The following is a 19343-nucleotide window of genomic DNA, read 5'->3' on the forward strand; positions in this document are numbered from 1 at the left end:
TAATAACAAGAGGGTGGCGCGTGCTGCACAGATCGTAAAAGCCCCCTTTGTTTGTGTTTGGCTTTTAAAAATGACAACGATATATATTTGATAAAAACAGTTCCATGTGGAAAAGACCGTAATGTTTGACTGAGTCACATGCCAACTCACCACTGGAAAGCCATATACACATATACAATATAACATCCTATAGGTTTTTAATGACGCTGCGGTTTTCGGTTGGAGTAGCTGGAACGGGAAGTCCAATTATATGCCTGGACATCTTGTGTGAGTCACATCTGTGGCGCTTGTTGACGAGACTCTTGGCTGTGACTAAACTCTCCAGTGGACCCTCGAGGCCATGATTCCATTATTTTGTTTTTTTGTTTTTTTGTGTAGGCGACTCGTGTGTTGCGGTGATCACAAACGTGCATCCGGTTTCTTTTCCCATCAGCTGCTTTAATGAACAGAAATAACACTATTACTGTGTTTCCAGCACTGTGTTCTTTAGGAGAAGTGTATTTAGTTGTGAACTCATGGCAGCAAAGACTTCACGTATGTGACAGGAGCGACATCTAGTGGACAAAATATGAAGTTTGAAAAGTGGAAGTGTGTTAAAATATTTATTTATACATTTTTTAAATTATTATTATTGTTTTTTATCACCTAACCTATAATGAAATGTATGTTATGCAACACGTTTGGCTGAATTACACCACTGGTCTAAATCCCTGTTAGATTAATTCATTTAAATAAGATAAATTCAAATAAACTGATTTTGTATTTGGGAGGAGACGATTTTTCTAACAGTTGATTCTTCAATATTATGGTGTTTTATTTTTATTTTTTTGTTAATTTACTTAATGAAATAGATTGTTATATGCAGACAGTTAACAAACGAATGATAGGGGTGTGTAAAGCACAATGTCACAGCAGTAAATTCTTTATGTATATACGAGAAACACCTAGTAGACAAATATTCCTGGGACTCAAACTGTTGACAGACGCGGTGGGAACAGATCCTGAAAGGCAACACTGAAAGGTGTATTTTTTCGTTTAAGATTTCTTAAAAAAAAAAAAAAAAAAACACCGTTTTATCTTTGTCGCTATTCATTGAATTAAATATTTGTTAAGTTTGTTGCCCACTTCTATTTATCTAATCATAGAAAAAAGTGAATAATTATGATTGATCTCAAACCAAATAAAGTGAATCAAATAAAAATGAGTCAATAAAAAGTGAGGACACTGTACTAAATTAAAAGTTAAGGTTTGTTCAATTAGTTGTGTTCCTTCTCTAGAGATTTGCAGTGATGGGTGATATCACAAATTAAAACATATACCAGTATATTTATGTCTTTGTCTCATGGGCTACACTTCTAACAAAAATGCTAAAATAAAGTTTACTACTACTACAGGATTATATGATAATTTATATGATAATACAACATAATAAACAGTAACGACATAATAAAGATCCATAACTCACTGTTTTAGAGCTTTTACTGTCAACCACATCCACACCGACAAACAGTTAAAGCTGAATTGTACTTTTGCACTGAATTTATGGGACATCTTGCTTTCTCTCTCTCTTTATCCACCATATACATATCCTTGGGTTTTTTAAGTTTATTGATTTATTTTTGCTGTTATGTGAAGTGCCCTGCATTTTATGCTTTAACTATGTAATATAACATGCATTTATTCACTTGACAATCTTGCTGAATCAGTGGAGTCTTTTAAATCACTTCTTAAAACACACTTTTATATACTTGCTTTTTCATTTCTTTAATTTTATTTTAGTTATTTATTTATATTTTACTGACTTTCTACTGTATTCTTACCTCATCTTAACTCTTAACCTGTATGTTTTTATATTTTGCTGTCAAAAGGCTATACAAATAAAGTTTATTACTACTATATTACTAATCTGATTCTTCTTTATCCTTCCCTACATCGTTGGAGCATTTCCTGCCATTCAATTTCCTGCCATGACGAGCTTCTCTTTTTGTATCTGTGTTTATTTCCAATGAAAAAAAAGAGAGAAGATGTTCGTGTTGTTCACCAGATGAGTTGATGCCTGGTTGTATTCTTTAGGACTCTGAATTATTGTCAAAAGGTGGATGAATCCAAACAGAGCCTCACAGGATAATCTGATGATTAATTCTAAAAATCCAAAAGACGACCAATAAATACAATGACATGTTATAAACAAATGATATTTTGCTGTTATCTTGCATTCTTTGCACGTTACAATGAACTAAAAGCTGGTTGCACGTCCCCTTTAAATTTTGACTTCCGCATTGGAAGCCACGCCCACCTCCCCATCCACTCATAACGCTGCTGTGCTTGTCCGGTCTTGTGACTCTAGCCTGTCCGCCGCTAAGCATGGGGACCGTTTCAAAGTGTACACTAGTACTACTGCTGGCCCTTGGCTTTTCCCAGGGGCTCCAGCACAACTACATCGATGACGTCGACGAGGAGGCTTACGTCGAGGCTGAGCATGTCGTCACGGCGTCCAAATACGGCTCCCTGTGGCCTCTGCCGCAGTCGGTGAAAATCTCGTCCGATTCACTCAAGTTGACCAGCTTCAGCTTCAAAATAGGCGACGCCAAAGGGTCATCCGCGGGGCCGAGCTGCAGTCTCCTGCAGGACGCGTACCGGAGGTGAGTCCCCCTCTGGTTTCAAACGAAGCGCCGTGCTGCGTTCACGTACCCCTCGAAAAAAAACATCTCCGTTGTCTCGGCAGGTACTTTGAGTACATCTTTGGCTTCGCGAAAAGACAGGAGCTGAGAAAAAGCAGCGGGACCGGCTCCCCGGAGCTGACGGAGCTGCAGGTGTTGATCACATCGTCCGACTCTGAATGCGACGGCCACCCCAGTGTGACTTCCGACGAGTCATGTGAGTCTCTTCCTCCTCAGATCAGGTTACCGAGTACACCTTGAAGTGAGCGTTTCTTGTGTGTTTGTGTTGCTACGTTTCTGAGGGACATGCTGTACAAAGTACAGCATTGTTGAAATATGTAGCTGCCAAGTTGAAATATGTAGCTGTGTGTGTGTGTGTGTGTGTGTGTGTGTGTGTGTGTGTGTGTGTGTGTGTGTGTGTGTGTGTGTGTGTGTGTGTGTGTGTGTGTGTGTGTGTGTGTATTTAGATAGATACTTTATTGATCCCGAAGGAAATTCAAACATCCAGTAGCAATAACATACATAGAACATATATTATACATTAGAAACTATACAAAAGCTATATTTTATATATATACATACATGCAATGTCATGATTGTTTTGTGTCCACAGATGAGCTGACTGTGGATCAGCCGTATGCTGTCCTGAAAGCGCCGAAGGTCTGGGGAGCCCTGCACGGTAGGACTTTTTTGTGCCCGTTATTGCATCACTTCAAAGCAAACTATGCATTTGGGCTGCAGCCAACAATTATTTCTTGTATCATTTAATCCGTAGATCAGAATTTCACTGTCAGAGCACAAGGTCTTTAATTCGCTTTTTTTTATTGGTCCAAATATATTCAAATGACAAATTATGTAAAAACAGAGAAAAGTGGAAACTGATACTTTTTTTTCTTTATTTTTCTTCATTTTTTTAACATTTTTTCTTGATAATATTTATTATGAAATATTCATATTGACCATCTCATCTGACTCGGCAAAAGAACCCAAACAAGAGTGTTTTTCCAAAATGTAAATTAATGGATTATCACAACTGTTGTTACCACTTTACAAACACCCAATCGCGGATGGAAATGTTTGCATAAAAGTATATCTTTGCATGTATTTGTGGATGTAATCTGTACAATCAAAAGCCGCTGGGTTGATAAATGTGTTGTCACTTCCTGTATACACTGTGTGGGTTTGATACTGTGGACTTTTGCTCGCATATCTTGAGTTTGTTATCATGTGATGGTTATTTAATTTTATGGTTTCATAAAAATCTTCCAGAACTTGAAATGATTAAGAACGATGTTTGTTTTGCGTTTTAGGTCTGGAAACGTTCAGCCAGTTGGTGTATGAAGATGAATATGGAGCTGTAAGTGAAGGACGATATACTTTATGTTTTATTTGTAATCAGGGTCAAGTATGTGAGTCATGTTTTAATTACTTTTCAGAAAAGCATCAATTCATCGACCATCAAGGACTTCCCCAGGTTTGCACACAGAGGCATCTTATTGGACAGCTCTCGCCATTTCCTGCCCATTAAAGTCATTTTGGCGAATCTGGTATGTAAATAATCCATTTTTTTTTTATTTCGTTTTCTCATTTTTAATTGTATCCACTGCTTAAATATCCTTTTTTGTTCATTCATACAGGAGACGATGGCAATGAACAAATTCAACGTTTTTCACTGGCACATCGTGGATGATCAGTCCTTCCCTTACCTGAGCCGGACATTCCCACAGCTGAGCCAGCAGGTGAGCTCACCTGGTTATAGAATAACAGTTTTTAATATCAAGACGTTGTATTTTTTTTTTTTTTACAATTCATTCAACTGCTCACAGGGAGCTTACCACCCGTACACACACGTGTATACGCCCGCCGACGTGAAGATGGTGATTGAGTTCGGCCGTCTGCGAGGCATTCGAGTCATCCCGGAGTTTGACACTCCAGGACACACGCAGTCTTGGGGCAAAGGTGAGTTTAGGTGTCGCTGCAGAAAAATCCACAATGTATATATATATACCCATAAACGATATGTATATATATATATACCATATACCTCTCAGGACAGCCGGATCTGCTCACCACCTGTTACTCCGGCTCCAAGCCCTCTGGCTCCTTTGGACCAGTGAATCCCATCCACAACACCACGTACGACTTCATGAGCCAGTTCTTTAAGGAGATCAGCACCGTGTTCCCCGATGCCTACATTCACCTGGGAGGTGATGAGGTGGACTTCACCTGCTGGTACGACCTCGACACAATGTTTAAAAACTCCTCCTCAGCATAAAATGATTAGCCGGCAGTTAATATCTGGGTTTGTTTTGTTTTTTTCCTGCAGGAAGTCCAACCCAGACATTCAGAAGTTTATGGACCAGCAGGGCTTCGGACAAGACTACGGCAAACTGGAATCGTTCTATATCCAAAAGTGCGTTGCTCATTTTACATTTGTTGGCAGAGAAACAACATTCTTGAACTAGAGTTTTAATTTATTTTGTGCTTTTTTTGTTGATCCGATAGACTGTTGGATATCGTCACCACTACGAAGAAGGGCTACATAATCTGGCAGGAGGTCTTTGACAACGGTGTTAAGGTAACTAAAGAGTCATTTCCATGTTCAAGATAATAAAATAAGGTATTTTGAATACTAATGAGTAAAGATGCACCGATCGTGGCGTGACTGGTTACCAGACATATCGGTCTAGGATATGGCCATGGCTATCGTCGGGGACATACACACACTTTAATCAGGGACACACACACACGCACACACTATAATAGGCCTAAATACACTCACTGAATTTGTATACTCAAGAAAAGTCACAAAATTTACAGTCAATTAAAATGTTTAGAGTGAAAATTGGAATTAGACTGTCAGCGTTCAAATTGTAATCGTTGCATCTCTACTCGCAAAACCAAGATTTTGGTTTGATTTACTTTATCGGTCATTTGTAGGGTTTTTTTGTTGTTGTTTTTTTTCATTCTTGGTGGTTAAAAGAATAGTATGACATTTTGGGAAATAAGCTTGCTATATCGTCAAGCTAAGCTAACTAGCTTTGTATGCTCAACACGAAGCTACCATAAAAAGCTTGATGAGATAGCAAGCTAAGCTAACTAGCTTCTTATGGTAGCTTCATGTTGAGCATACAAAGCTAGTTAGCTTAGCTTAGCTTGCTATCTCATCAAGCTTCTTATTGTAGCTTCATGTTGAGCATACATACTAGTTTGTTATAGATATTAGTTGTATCAAAATTATAGTTGAAGTCGCAACTAGAAACGGAATCAACGCATTTCCAAAAATGTTAAACTATTCCTTTTTTTTTTTTAAACATGTATTATCTGATCTCAGTACAGTAGCTCGGTCTGTAATTATTCCAGTTAAAGCCCGACACCTTAGTGCATGTGTGGATCGGCGGCAGCGGTACTAACGATGAGATGGGGAAGGTCACAGCAGCGGGGTACACCACCATCCTCTCCGCCCCGTGGTACCTAGATTACATTAGCTACGCACAGGACTGGCAGAGGTACTACAAGGTTGAGCCGCTCAACTTCAACGGTCAGTTTTTAACATTAAAAAATATATATATATGTTTCATGTCTGATCAATTTAATTTGGTGGAGGAAATTTGGGCATGGTTAATTGAGGTGAATTTGGTTCAACAGGCTTACGCTTGATAACTGCACAGTTGTGACAAGGAGTCAGAATGGAGAAGGGGTCGGTGGTTTCACATGGTCTTTAATGTAGGTCACTTCAGTGGAGGACCAATCCTGGGGTGTAAAGAAAAATATGCGAAATATGCAAATTAAGTAAGACTAAAGAATGAGTTCAAATCCATCTGCCAAGGGGAAAATAAGTCGTGTTTGGTCCTCCATAAACCTGGACAAAGATGAGTGGATTGAACCTTTTTTTATTTTATTTTTTTTAATGTTCTGCAAAATAGTCAAAAACCAATACAAGCAGGACTTAAACGATACGAGGCTCGGACATTTTCGTCTTTGTCCTTCCAACCCCCCCATTTTTCTTCTTTTATCTCGCTGACACTGACACTGTTACTTGTGTGTGTTTGCTGTGTAGCTGAAACCAGACACAATTATCCACGTTTGGAAGGGAAACCAGGAGCAATACCAGAGTGAGATGGCGAAAGTTACATCATCAGGGTACCAGACCCTGCTGTCCACTCCCTGGTACCTGAACCGTATCTCCTACGGCCAGGACTGGCAAGGCCATTACAAGGCCGACCCGCAGGATTTCAAGGGTTTGTGTCTGCATGATTGTAATTGGCAAGCTTCTTTTTTTTCTCTCTGCCCGGTAGGATTAGTAATGTGCTGTTTATGCAACATTGCTGTGGTTTTTTTTAGTATTCACATGAGTGGTAGGACTTTGCCTCACTCATTCAGCTTTATTGTGCTCTATATTGTTTGACTCTTGACACACATCTGAAATGTCATGTTGTTTTGTCACTCCTGTGCAAAGATGTGTAAGCCTGTTGAATGAACTATCAGAATTCACAGCATTATTGTATTTAAAAAAAAAAAAAATATATATATATATATATTTATCTCTCTGATCTAGTTGATCTCATCAAATAATATGTTTTAAAACAGGAACTGATGAACAGAAGAAGCTTGTGATTGGTGGAGAAGCCTGTTTGTGGGGGGAGTATGTGGACGCCACCAACCTGACACCCAGACTCTGGTATTTTATTCTTCAATCTGAAAATACATTTATTTTCCACCATGACACATCACATGACTGTATCCTGATTTATTTTTTCCTTCTGTGGGTCCTAGGCCTCGTGCCAGCGCCGTGGCAGAGAGACTTTGGAGCGCCAAGGATGTGACGGACATCAACGATGCCTTCAACAGACTGTCTGCACACCGCTGTCGCATGGTGGAGTGAGTATAGTCTGTGTTCACGCCGACGTCCGGACTTGGCATGAGGGTCTTGTTTTTAGGGGCGTCCCGCATTCTGGGATCAGGGATGATAATCCGAACGTTTTCAACATACTATACTTTTACTTTTTTCACAACTTTTTTCGATGTACTACTTTTTCACAACTTTTGTCAACGTACTATTGACTTTTTTCGACGTACTATACTTTTACTTTTTTCACAACTTTTTTCGACATACTATACTTTTACTTTTTCGACTTACTATACTATGACTTTTTTCACGACTTTTGTCGACATACTATACTATGACTTTTTTCACGACTTTTGTCGACATACTATACTATGACTTTTTTCACGACTTTTGTCGACGTACTATACTTTGACTTTTTTCACAACTTTTTTCGACATACTATACTATGACTTTTTTCACAACTTTTGTCGACGTACTATACTTTTACTTTTTTCACAACTTTTTTCGACATACTATACTATGACTTTTTTCACGACTTTTGTCGACGTACTATACTTTTACTTTTTTCACAACTTTTTCGACTTACTATACTATGACGTTTTTCACGACTTTTGTCGACGTACTATACTTTTACTTTTTTCACAACTTTTTCGACTTACTATACTATGACTTTTTTCACAACTTTTGTCGACGTACTATACTTTTACTTTTTTCACAACTTTTTTCGACATACTATACTATGACTTTTTTCACAACTTTTGTCGACGTACTATACTTTTACTTTTTTCACAACTTTTTTAGACATACTATACTTTTACTTTTTTCACAACTTTTTCGACATACTATACTATGACTTTTTTCACAACTTTTGTCGACGTACTATACTTTTACTTTTTTCACAACTTTTTTCGACATACTATACTATGACTTTTTTCACAACTTTTTCGACATACTATACTATGACTTTTTTCACGACTTTTGTCGACGTACTATACTTTTACTTTTTTCACAACTTTTTTTGACACTACTTTTTCACAACTTTCGTCGACGTATTATTGACTTTTTTCACAACTTTTTTCGACATACTATACTATGACTTTTTTCACAACTTTTGTCGACGTACTATACTTTTACTTTTTTCACAACTTTTTTCGACATACTATACTATGACTTTTTTCACAACTTTTTCGACATACTATACTATGACTTTTTTCACGACTTTTGTCGACGTACTATACTTTTACTTTTTTCACAACTTTTTCGACTTACTATACTATGACTTTTTTCACGACTTTTGTCGACGTACTATACTTTTACTTTTTTCACAACTTTTTTTGACACTACTTTTTCACAACTTTCGTCGACGTATTATTGACTTTTTTCACAACTTTTTTCGACATACTATACTATGACTTTTTTCACAACTTTTGTCGACGTACTATACTTTTACTTTTTTCACAACTTTTTCGACATACTATACTATGACTTTTTTCACGACTTTTGTCGACGTACTATACTTTTACTTTTTTCACAACTTTTTTCGACATACTCTACTATGACTTTTTTCACGACTTTTGTCGATGTACTATACTTTTACTTTTTTCACAACTTTTTTCGACATACTCTACTATAACTTTTTTCACAACTTTTGTCGACGTACTATACTTTTACTTTTTTCACAACTTTGTTCAACATACTATACTATGACTTTTTTCAAAACTTTTTGTGAACTACTATACTTTTACTTTTTTCACAACTTTTTTCAATGTACTATACTTTTACTTTCTTCACAACTTTTTTTGACAAACTACTTTTTCACAACTTTTGTCAACGTACTATTGACTTTTTTCACAACTTTTTTCGACGTACTATACTTTTACTTTCTTCACAACTTTTTTTGACAAACTACTTTTTCACAACTTTTTTCGACAAACTACTTTTTCACAACTTTGTTAGACAAACTACATTTTCACAACTTTTTTCGACGTACTACTTTTTTCACAACTTTTGTCGACGTAATATACTTTTACTTTTTTCACAACTTTTTTCGACATACTATACTATGACTTTTTTCACAACTTTTTCGACATACTATACTATGACTTTTTTCACGACTTTTGTCGACGTACTATACACCTACTTTTTTCACAACTTTTTTTGACACTACTTTTTCACAACTTTCGTCGACGTATTATTGACTTTTTTCACAACTTTTTTCGACATACTCTACTATAACTTTTTTCACAACTTTTGTCGACGTACTATACTTTTACTTTTTTCACAACTTTGTTCAACATACTATACTATGACTTTTTTCAAAACTTTTTGTGAACTACTATACTTTTACTTTTTTCACAACTTTTGTCGACGTACTATACTTTTACTTTTTTCACAACTTTTTTCGACATACTATACTATGACTTTTTTCACAACTTTGTTCAACATACTATACTATGACTTTTTTCAAAACTTTTTGTGAACTACTATACTTTTACTTTTTTCACAACTTTTGTCGACGTACTATACTTTTACTTTTTTCACAACTTTTTTCGACATACTATACTATGACTTTTTTCACAACTTTTTCGACATACTATACTATGACGTTTTTCACGACTTTTGTCGACGTAATATATTTTTACTTTCTTCACAACTTTTTTCGACAAACTACTTTTTTCACAATTTTTTTCGACATACTATACTTTTACTTTTTTCGACATCCTGCACTTTGATTTGTTTCATGACTTTTTCCGACGTACTATACTTTTTTCTCAACTTTTTTTCGACAAAGTACACTGACTTTTTTCAACATACAAATATGACTTTTCATGGCATACCAGGACTTTTTTCATTATTTTTTTCTTTAATCTTTTCTCAGGCGTGGGATCCCAGCTGAGCCGCTGTTTTCCAGCTACTGTCCCCGTGAGTACAGAGGGATCTGAAACGACTGAAAAGCTCGTCGTGGGAACAGGAAGCAAATCCAACAACCCTGTGCTTGAATCTAAAACTGAGAAATCAAATGCCAAGCTGCCTTGGTAGACATATCATCCTTTTTAAATCTGCTCTACAGAACACTTGATCCCATCTAATGACATAAACAGCACACATTTATGAATGCACTCTTTTTTTTAATGAATATTTGTAAAATTGATTGTGAATCAAATTGTTAAAAATAAACAATGGTGAAAATTCTTTTTTGCTCATTTATTTTCCATCCAACATTAAATATGGTACACAATTTGTATATTCCTCTTTCCTGCTGTGGGTATTCATTCTATAAAAAACATTTCACTTTCTGAGTCTGATACAGAACACTGTACTTACAGTAAACTGAAAGTTCTGGAAAACTGAGTAATCGCTATGCCTTTGTCACAGGATATATTAATAAAAAAATATTTAAAATTGTTAAAAAGGCATAAAAATCGCTCATATCGCTTGATGCACCAAGTCTCAGTGTAGTGAGTACAAAACAGCCATAAAAAGCCATGATCAATTTTTTCAAAAAAAAGTGAAAAATCGACAAAATTCATAAAATGTTGTAAAAATTATGTAAAAGTCCTAACATATGCTTCTATATCGCGTGTCAATCAAAATCTGAGTGTAGTGAGTGCAAAATTGTTATAAAAAGGCTTAGTCATATCCCCCCCCCCCAAAAAAAAGTCATACTATAGCACGTCGAAAATTCATGAAAAAGTCAGTCAGGATATATTCATAAAGAAATATTTAAAATTGTTAAAAAGGCATAAAAATCGCTCATATTGCTTGATGCACCAAGTCTCAGTGTAGTGAGTCCAAAACAGCCATAAAAAGCCATGATCCATTTTTTCAGGAAAAAAAAAGTCATATATAGCATGTGGAAAAAAAAGTGAAAAATCGACAAAATTCATAAAATGTTGTAAAAATGATGTAAAAGTCCTAACATATGCTTCTATATCGCGTGTCAATCAAAATATGAGTGTAGTGAGTCCAAAACAGTCATAAAAAGGCTTATTCACGGCAGGCAGGCAGGTGGTTGAGTGGTTAGAGTGCATGCCATTTACCCATGTCTGCATATATGTAGCAGCCTCAGGTTCGAATCCCGGCTGGAGATCCTTTGATACATGTCACATCCCCCTCTCTCTCCCATGTGAAAAGTGCGGAGTTCAACAGCACCACCACGTCACGTCGTAACGGCATTCAGGCAGCTGCGATGACAACTGTCACTGATCTGTGTTCATTAACAGACTGTACTGTCCGTACGTCAACGTCACTCATGTGAGCCCGCTTTTAGTGTATGCTCGACACAGAGACAGCAGGCTACTAGTTTGTAAGCTACCTGGCTCTAGCAGTTCGCGTTAGCGGCTTATAGTCACTCACGTTAAGTTAACGTTAGTAAGCTGGTTGTCTCTGTCTCTCTCTCTCACTGTGTGCGTGATTATAGTTGTGGGAGGGTGTTGTCAGCGCCGCCGCCAGGATTCAATTTCAATGTACGCACAGAAACGGCAAATACAACAACAAATGGAAAAATACTTTTTTAAGACAAAATCTAATGTTTTCAGTATCAGTGAAATCAGTAGTGTATATCATGGTGATAGGCCCCGGTGCAAATAGTTTTTTGTGCCCTCCATCCCCGACCTAAACACAAGCGCACGCTTGTGAGCACTCCACGCACACACACACACGCTTGGACACGCACGCACAGTACGGTATGATAACTCTGCCGGCCCGGGGAGAGAGACATGCATCGGCTCGGCCCACAGTGCTCAGCAGCAGAGAGGTGACGAGCCTAGAGCCGAGCTGTATTGTGTAGTGGAGAGGGGCCAACACACGCTATGCGTAATTGCGCACACACGCGCGATCGTCCTCTCAAATGCGGCTGCATCCGGCCCGGTTCAGCAGCATCAATTTTTTTTTTCCACCTTCAAAAAAAGTCCTCCCAGTGCGTACTGGATTCCATTTTATGTGGCAGCGCCACTGGGTGTTATATATTCACATTGAAATTCTGACATTGATTTGAGCCCCACCGTCGTATGAGTTAGCCCCACCGTAGTTGAACCAGAAAAAATACTCTGGCGCCGCCAGTGGCTGCGTGGAGGCGCTCCTAATGTAAATGATTATTGATTTATGAATGAATTGATAGGTGGCTTATTTTTGGCATATTGATTTTTTTTTTTGGCCTGGCCGCAGGTCTCCTTGGCCTGTACAATGGTAGGGGAAACACTGTACTATACTATGACTTTTTTCGACATACTATACTATGACTTTCTTCACAACTTTTTTCGACGTACTATACTTTTACTTTTTTCACAACTTTTTTCGACATACTATACTATGACTTTTTTCGACATCCTGCACTTTGATTTGTTTCATGATCTTTTTCTGACGTACTATACTTTTTTCTCGACTTTTTTTAAAAGTACACTGACTTTTTTCAACATACAAATTTTTCATGGCATACCAGGACTTTTTTCATTATTTTTTTCTTAATCTTTTCTCAGGCGTGGGATCCCAGCTGAGCCGCTGTTTTCCAGCTACTGTCCCCGTGAGTACAGAGGGATCTGAAACGACTGAAAAGCTCGTCGTGGGAACAGGAAGCAAATCCAACAACCCTGTGCTTGAATCTAAAACTGAGAAATCAAATGCCAAGCTTCCTTGGTAGACATATCATCCTTTTTAAATCTGCTCTACAGAACACTTGATCCCATCTAATGACATAAACAGCACACATTTATGAATGCACTCTTTTTTTTTTTTTATGAATATTTGTAAAATTGATTGTGAATCAAATTGTTAAAAATAAACAATGGTGAAAATTCTTTTTTGCTCATTTATTTTCCATCCAACATTAAATATGGTACACAATTTGTATATTCCTCTTTCCTGCTGTGGGTATTCATTCTATAAAAAACATTTCACTTTCTGAGTCTGATACAGAACACTGTACTTACAGTAAACTGAAAGTTCTGGAAAACTGAGTAATCGCTATGCCTTTGTCACAGCTGTGTTGGTCCCATTACTGGGCACACATTTGAGAATAGGGGATCACAGCACACCAGCCATTCTTTTCAGGAGGGTGTTCTGGTCCTGGGGGTTCATGGCCTCGTAAGTGTCCAGCTGCAGGGAGAAGGTGGCGTTGCCGGATGTCAGCGTTCGCAGGACGGTGGAGTATCCCTTTAAAAAAGAAACGGGTGAGAACAGTAAAACAACTGAGCGGTTAAACCAAAAAAATGTTTGAATTGCACATGGTCTCACCATCGTCTCGGCCAGGGGCACGGTTGCTAGCAGCACCTTGTCGTCGTGACGACTCTGGATGTCTCGGACGGTCCCTCGTCTTTGGGCTAAGTCCCCGAGCACGGCGCCGAGGCGCTCCTCCCCGACGGTCACCTCCAGGGACATCACTGGCTCCAGGAGCTGACCTCCTGCGAGCTTCAGGGCCTGCACCCAATGAAGCAGAGCTGTTTCTCACACATTGATAACCCTGTAGTTTACGGTTATGATGCGGCAATGAAATATTGGTGAACCTTCAGCATGCAGCGGGACACACAGGCGGACACCATGGCGGGAGACGTTCCAGGTTCCATGTTGACACTTTGGATCAATGTCGAGACACCCTGTAAAGGGTATCCTAGCAACGGACCTGAGGGTGGAGGCAAGTAATTAAAATCAGTGGGCTCGGTTCATTATGAAATAATAAAATCTAGCATTATAAAAAAGGGAAAGGCAGGTTTCAAAGATACCTTGGAGATGTGAGCTGTGCATCCCGTTCTCCACTGCCTCTTTAACGTCTGGCGACAGCTGCTCCCCCAAATCCTCCGTGAAAGCGAATTCACACGAGACGTCCAGAGGCGTGACGGTCAGCTCCACTGTCACAACATGTCGTCTCTCCCCAACAGTACGATCCAGCGTATCTGCATTAGAATACAAAAAGTCAAGTACTTCCTCCTCACAGAACTTAATGCGCCTGCTAAGTGATTGTTTGTTGTACCTGTAGCAGAAACCTCGTGGAGAATAGACTCCCTGTAAGCCACCTGCAGCGGCCCAAGGTGAGTCTCGATGCCGTACTCCCTTCTGATTCGATCATGGAGGATCTCGATGTGCAGCTCTCCCATCCCACACAGGATGGTCTGAGGATGGAGACAATTAGTTGACATGCGGAGGAACAATCTCCTGGCCAATCCGATGACGGCATTACCTGGCCAGAGTCTGGGTCAACCCTGACTTTGAGACTGGGGTCTTCTCTCTGGAGGCAATTCAAGGCATTCTCGAGATCTTTCAGGGGGGAAATAATACAATGTGTGAATGACGAGGAGTTTGCAAGAGCAACGCTGTCATTACTGTCACTGACCAGTCTGTTTGGCCATGGTGGGCGGTTCAATGGTGCAGAAGAAGACGGGATCGGGCACCTCCACCCCTGAAAGGACCACGCCGGCATGTTCCCCACGCTTCCTCCCTGCCACGCCGTCGTTTTGGGCTCGGCGGGCTGCAGCTGCTGCAGAAGCCTTCGATGAAACGATGGTGTCCCCTGTGACCGTCTAATGGAAAACATAACCGTTTTTATAGATGAACCTCTTAAAAAAAAGAGAATATAATGAATGTATGATGCCCTACCTGCTTCAGTCCTACAGTCAGAGCGATGTTTCCCGCCGTCATCGAGGGGATTTCTACATGCTGATCAGCAAACGGCACCAGCAGCCTGCTCATCCTCTCACTACACAAAACGATGCAGAAATGTTTTAAATATCTGACATGTTGCTTGTTTTTGGACGATGTGTTGTAAAGGAAGTGACGTACATGCTGTTCCGGTTGATGTTGTGGACCGCAGTCTGTGGTTTCAGAGTACCGGAGTAAATCCTGAGAAACACCAGAGGACCACGCTGCTTGTCATGGAGAACCTTAAAGGCCAGAGCACATAAATCCTCCTTGTACCAGCGCCTGCGGGATGATGGACAGAGTTTATGTGTACGGAGAAAAATATTCATGAAAGCAAATTCATTAAAAAGGCATGATTTCAATTACTCTCCCATTCCATGGAACAAGGAAAAGTAGTCCACGGACCTCAAATGGAAAATGGCTGAAATTAACCTTGAAATAATCTGACAAAATACACTTAATTGTGAAACAAGTAAAATGTTATGTTAGCCAACTATAAAAGTGAACTGTTACTTATCAGTTAACATTTAAATACCTGTGGAATCATTTTGTTAATTGTTATATAATTTAATATGAACTTATTTTGACTTGTTTTAAACCACTAATTAAACTATTTGTTTTTGTCCTTGAACGTTACTTGGTGACAGTTTCAGGAAACTAACAACATTTAGCTACACACAAATGATTTTTTTTAATTATTTGAAGTGGCAGGCTGATAATAAACGGTTAACAGCAGACATCTTATTTCCTGAGCATCTATAAAGTAGTTCTTCACTCACACCAGGTCGTGGTGGCGTTCATGGGGGGCAGGCAGGTAGGCGATGATGGCATCTAAAAGAGGCTGAACACCTTTGTTTCTCAAAGAGCTCCCACAGAGAACCGGGACACCTTTCCGGGCCAGAGTCACCCGCCGCACCGCCTCCTGTAGCTGGGGACACATTGACCCTGGTCACGCTGGATTCACCAGTCACAGATTTACTTCACATTAAATTGGTACAATACACTTACTTTGAGTGAGGAAACGGCATCAAAGTTGTCACTAAAGTCAGTCAACAAGAGTTCGGCGAACTCATCGTCCAGATCAGCAACCTGTGATTAAGAACATTATTTTATTATGTTTTTTATTATTTTATTTATTTTATTGTATTTTATTTTATTGTATTTTAATGTAATTTTTATTTAATTTTATTTTTATTTTATTCTTTATTTTATTTTATTTTTATTTTATTCTTATTTGATTCTTTATTTTATTTTTAATTTTATTTAATTTAATTTAATTTAATTTAATTTAATTTAATTTTTAATTTAATTTATTTTTTTATTTTATTTTTTATTTTATTTAATTTTATTTAATTTTATTTTATTTATTTTGAAAGGTAAAAAAAGATGAAAATGAATAAACAAAAGGAAAATTATATAAATTGCTTGTCAAGTCCAATCAAATAAACTAAACGGACGGTACAAAAAACTCCAATCAAGTTATTAAGGAAAAAAGAAAAAAAAGAAAAAAAGAGAAAGAAAGCATTAACATCTGGGAGATTTACATTATCCTTCCTCATTTCTGTACTTTTCAAAGATCTTTTGTCCATTTTTTAAAATGTCATTATATTCATACTTTGTTCCGTCCAGGAAACCATATAAAACTGAAGAGGAAATGGCCGTTATGAATGTCCTGACCTGTTCGATTAAAGCTGCCCGGGCCTCGTTCACCTCCTGCAGGAGTTCCGGCTCGTCCGACCGGTCGAGAGGTTTGCTTTCAAACGTCCGGCCATCGTCTCTCGTAGCTCGCCGCTTCCACGTCAGCTTCTGATTGGTCAACAAGTCGACCACGCCCGAGAAGTTTTTACCGCTGCCGACGGGAATCTATGAAACAGGACGTCCCTCCATGAAAATACATTACATTTTTTATATTATTATTATTAAATCATTACAAGTTATACAGTAATTAAAAGTTATTCTACTTATTTGGTTTATTGTTCATAAACCTGGTTGTTGCTGCTTATCTGATTGATAACTAACAATGAAACTAACTACATGTACTCAAATACTGTATGCTACTAAAATACAATATTGATGTACTTGCACTTTATGTATACATGTTATTCTACTTTATACTTCTACACCACTACATTTTGTTGGCAAATATTGTATTTTTTATATTTTTTGATAGCTTTCCAGATTTTTTTTAATGCAAAACATAAATCAAATAATAAATTGTGATCTATTATTACAGGTGAAGCTACGCAACAGAATCTGAAGTAATCAAAATGAACTCCACCTTTACCAGCTGCATGAATGCATCAATAATTATAATCCAGTAATATAATATAGGGGGCATTCTGCACAATGAATACTTTTACTTCTTTTTCTTCATGTACATTTGGATGCTCATAGTTTTGTACTTTTACTTTACTGACCTGAATTTGCTACTTGGATGCTGAGGCTCAGTACTTGTTTCCAGATGTCTTTAATGGCATGTAATAGTTGATTATTTTTCTAAAAGCCTACCTGCAGGAGGACTGGATTGGCTTTCAACTTGCGTCTTATGCTCTCAAGGCAAAAACCTAAACTGAGAGAAGAAACAAAAGACAATTTCCAGCTAAATGTTGAGAAATAACAACAACAAAATAAAGTTGTGTTTGCTTTAGTCACTTACTTGGCTGCAGGTTTATCCATCTTGTTCAGGAAACAAACACAGGGAATATGGTGCTTGTCTGCTTGTCTCCACACAGTCACAGTCTGAGCCTGTGGGTTTTTCAAATGGAACTTTATTCAGTCAAAAATACACGACACAAAACAAATAAAGTCTGAAATCACTCGGCTCACCTCGACACCCGCGGAAGCATCAAACACTGCGACGGCCCCATCGAGAACACGAAGCGCCCGTTCTACCTCCAGAGTGAAGTCAACATGTCCTGTAAACACAAGGTCAGATTTGAGCTTCTCATTTCAATACGAACGTTTTATTCTCACAAAGACGGTTATTTCTACCTGGCGTGTCTATGAGGTTTATTCTATGAGCTTTCCAATCAAAGGTGACTGCCGCCGACTGGATGGTGATGCCTCGCTCCCTCTCTTGAGCCATAAAATCCGTGACTGTATCCCCGTCGTCCACATCTGAAAGCAACAAAGTAGCGGAAATTCATTTAAGAGACAAAACAATAAAGAATTCCCTGTGTCCTCATCTTGTTTTTTAACCACTCAACTCACCTCCCAGTGCTCTCGTATAACCAGAGTAATAGAGCATCCTCTCCGTGGTCGTTGTCTTTCCCGCGTCGATGTGTGCCATGATGCCGATGTTTCGGATCCTGCAAAGACAGTTAAACACTGAAGCCCAGGGCTGGATCTCAACAGCATTTTCAAAAAAAATACTGACTGTGATCACTTACTTGGATATATCCGGGCTGACCACAGTCCGCAGGGATTTCACATCATCTGTGACGGTAGATAAACATGAAGTACAGTCATGAGGATCCCTTTGAATCCCTGATTACTTACAATGTGATCCATTTGTCTTACTGTGTTATAGACTGTAACACATTACTGTGGATTAAACATCTGTCCCCCCCGTCCATCAAGGCCCTTAACAACAGACTATCCATCTACAGCAACACACACATCAATGCAGCATCACATATAATAGTAAAACACTGACTTTTCTGCATATTGACTACTTCATTTTTGAGTATTTAAAATGTTCAGTGTTTTACTTAAGTAAAGGATCTGAATAGTTATAAATTATAGAAACCACGTACCAGGGAGAAAGCTGTAATGTCTCTTCACATGGCAGCTCACTCTACATCTGCAGCACTGGAGCCCAGCAGCCAATAGATACCTTCCCTGTGAATTAACATGTTTTGACGTCAACGCGATATTAAAATTAATACATGACGCATTCATCTTGACAACGTATATCGTACCCAAACCATGCTGTTTAATGTCTGACAGCCTCGAAGTCGCATCTTCAATGACTTCTTATGTTCCAGGCTTCTTCCCCGGAATCACTCTGAGCTCCGGAGGAACCATCGTGCAGTCAGAAAAACAAGAAACAGAGGGAGAAGACAAACATTTATCCAACACGGCAGCGTTTAAATGTCCTACAAAAAAAGAATATGCTGTTAAATGTCATACTTCCAAAACACATCCCCTAGAAACAAGCGTGTGTCGCTTCTATTTCCGGGCACGAAAACAAAAAGTCCCGTCGA

General features: G+C 38.5%; 2 protein-coding genes across 5 annotated transcripts; one reads left to right on the plus strand and one right to left on the minus strand.

Annotated features, from left to right (window-relative positions):
• Positions 1–2319: 2319 nt before the first annotated feature.
• On the plus strand, positions 2320–10673 carry hexb (hexosaminidase B (beta polypeptide)). Of its 2 annotated transcripts, none has more exons than XM_084034803.1 (14): positions 2320–2642; positions 2726–2877; positions 3274–3339; positions 3971–4017; positions 4097–4207; positions 4298–4399; positions 4487–4619; positions 4712–4892; positions 4987–5073; positions 5166–5238; positions 6721–6901; positions 7251–7341; positions 7437–7541; positions 10388–10673. In XM_084034803.1, the coding sequence occupies exons 1-14, from the start codon at positions 2365–2367 to the stop codon at positions 10449–10451; spliced, it is 1671 nt and encodes a 556-aa protein (XP_083890929.1). In that variant the 5' UTR covers positions 2320–2364; the 3' UTR covers positions 10452–10673. The 2 variants fall into 2 exon arrangements, with proteins under 2 accessions (XP_083890929.1, XP_083890930.1); XM_084034804.1 differs by lacking the exon at positions 6721–6901 and adding an exon at positions 6024–6201 and having other exon boundaries at positions 2327–2642.
• Positions 10674–10787: 114 nt separating this feature from the next.
• gfm2 (GTP dependent ribosome recycling factor mitochondrial 2) lies at positions 10788–19285 on the minus strand. 3 transcript variants are annotated; one of them, XR_014598895.1, is made up of 21 exons: positions 19059–19261; positions 18894–18978; positions 18528–18573; positions 18349–18446; positions 18130–18255; positions 17965–18053; positions 17795–17883; positions 17647–17707; positions 16816–17001; positions 16147–16227; positions 15918–16066; positions 15280–15420; positions 15097–15196; positions 14834–15020; positions 14681–14757; positions 14474–14612; positions 14226–14396; positions 14010–14125; positions 13741–13923; positions 13398–13659; positions 10788–10800 (listed from the first exon to the last, which is right to left on the minus strand). XR_014598895.1 is itself a non-coding variant. In XM_084034802.1 (21 exons), the coding sequence occupies exons 2-21, from the start codon at positions 19098–19100 to the stop codon at positions 13531–13533; spliced, it is 2295 nt and encodes a 764-aa protein (XP_083890928.1). In that variant the 5' UTR covers positions 19101–19144; positions 19270–19285; the 3' UTR covers positions 13290–13530. The 3 variants fall into 3 exon arrangements, 2 of the variants coding, with proteins under 2 accessions (XP_083890928.1, XP_083890927.1); XM_084034802.1 differs by lacking the exon at positions 10788–10800 and adding an exon at positions 19270–19285 and having other exon boundaries at positions 13290–13659; positions 19059–19144; XM_084034801.1 differs by lacking the exon at positions 10788–10800 and having other exon boundaries at positions 13290–13659.
• Between the last annotated feature and the right edge of the window lie 58 nt (positions 19286–19343).

Source organism: Eutrigla gurnardus (genome assembly GCF_963514095.1).
Source record: "Eutrigla gurnardus genome assembly, chromosome: 19".
NCBI classification, from domain to species: domain Eukaryota; kingdom Metazoa; phylum Chordata; class Actinopteri; order Perciformes; family Triglidae; genus Eutrigla; species Eutrigla gurnardus.

Excerpts from the sequence above, each read along its gene's own strand:
- gfm2 (XM_084034802.1), bottom strand. The coding sequence starts at position 19,100 with ATGCGACTTCGAGGCTGTCAGACATTAAACAGCATGGTTTGG. Across the intron at positions 18,979-19,058 it reads CATTAAACAGCATGGTTTGG|GGAAGGTATCTATTGGCTGC; the intron begins GTACGATATACG and ends GTTAATTCACAG. Across the intron at positions 14,397-14,473 it reads CCACGAGGTTTCTGCTACAG|ATACGCTGGATCGTACTGTT; the intron begins GTACAACAAACA and ends ATTCTAATGCAG.
- hexb (XM_084034803.1), top strand. The coding sequence starts at position 2,365 with ATGGGGACCGTTTCAAAGTGTACACTAGTACTACTGCTGGCCCTTGGC. Across the intron at positions 2,643-2,725 it reads CTGCAGGACGCGTACCGGAG|GTACTTTGAGTACATCTTTG; the intron begins GTGAGTCCCCCT and ends TTGTCTCGGCAG. Across the intron at positions 4,400-4,486 it reads TCCCACAGCTGAGCCAGCAG|GGAGCTTACCACCCGTACAC; the intron begins GTGAGCTCACCT and ends AACTGCTCACAG.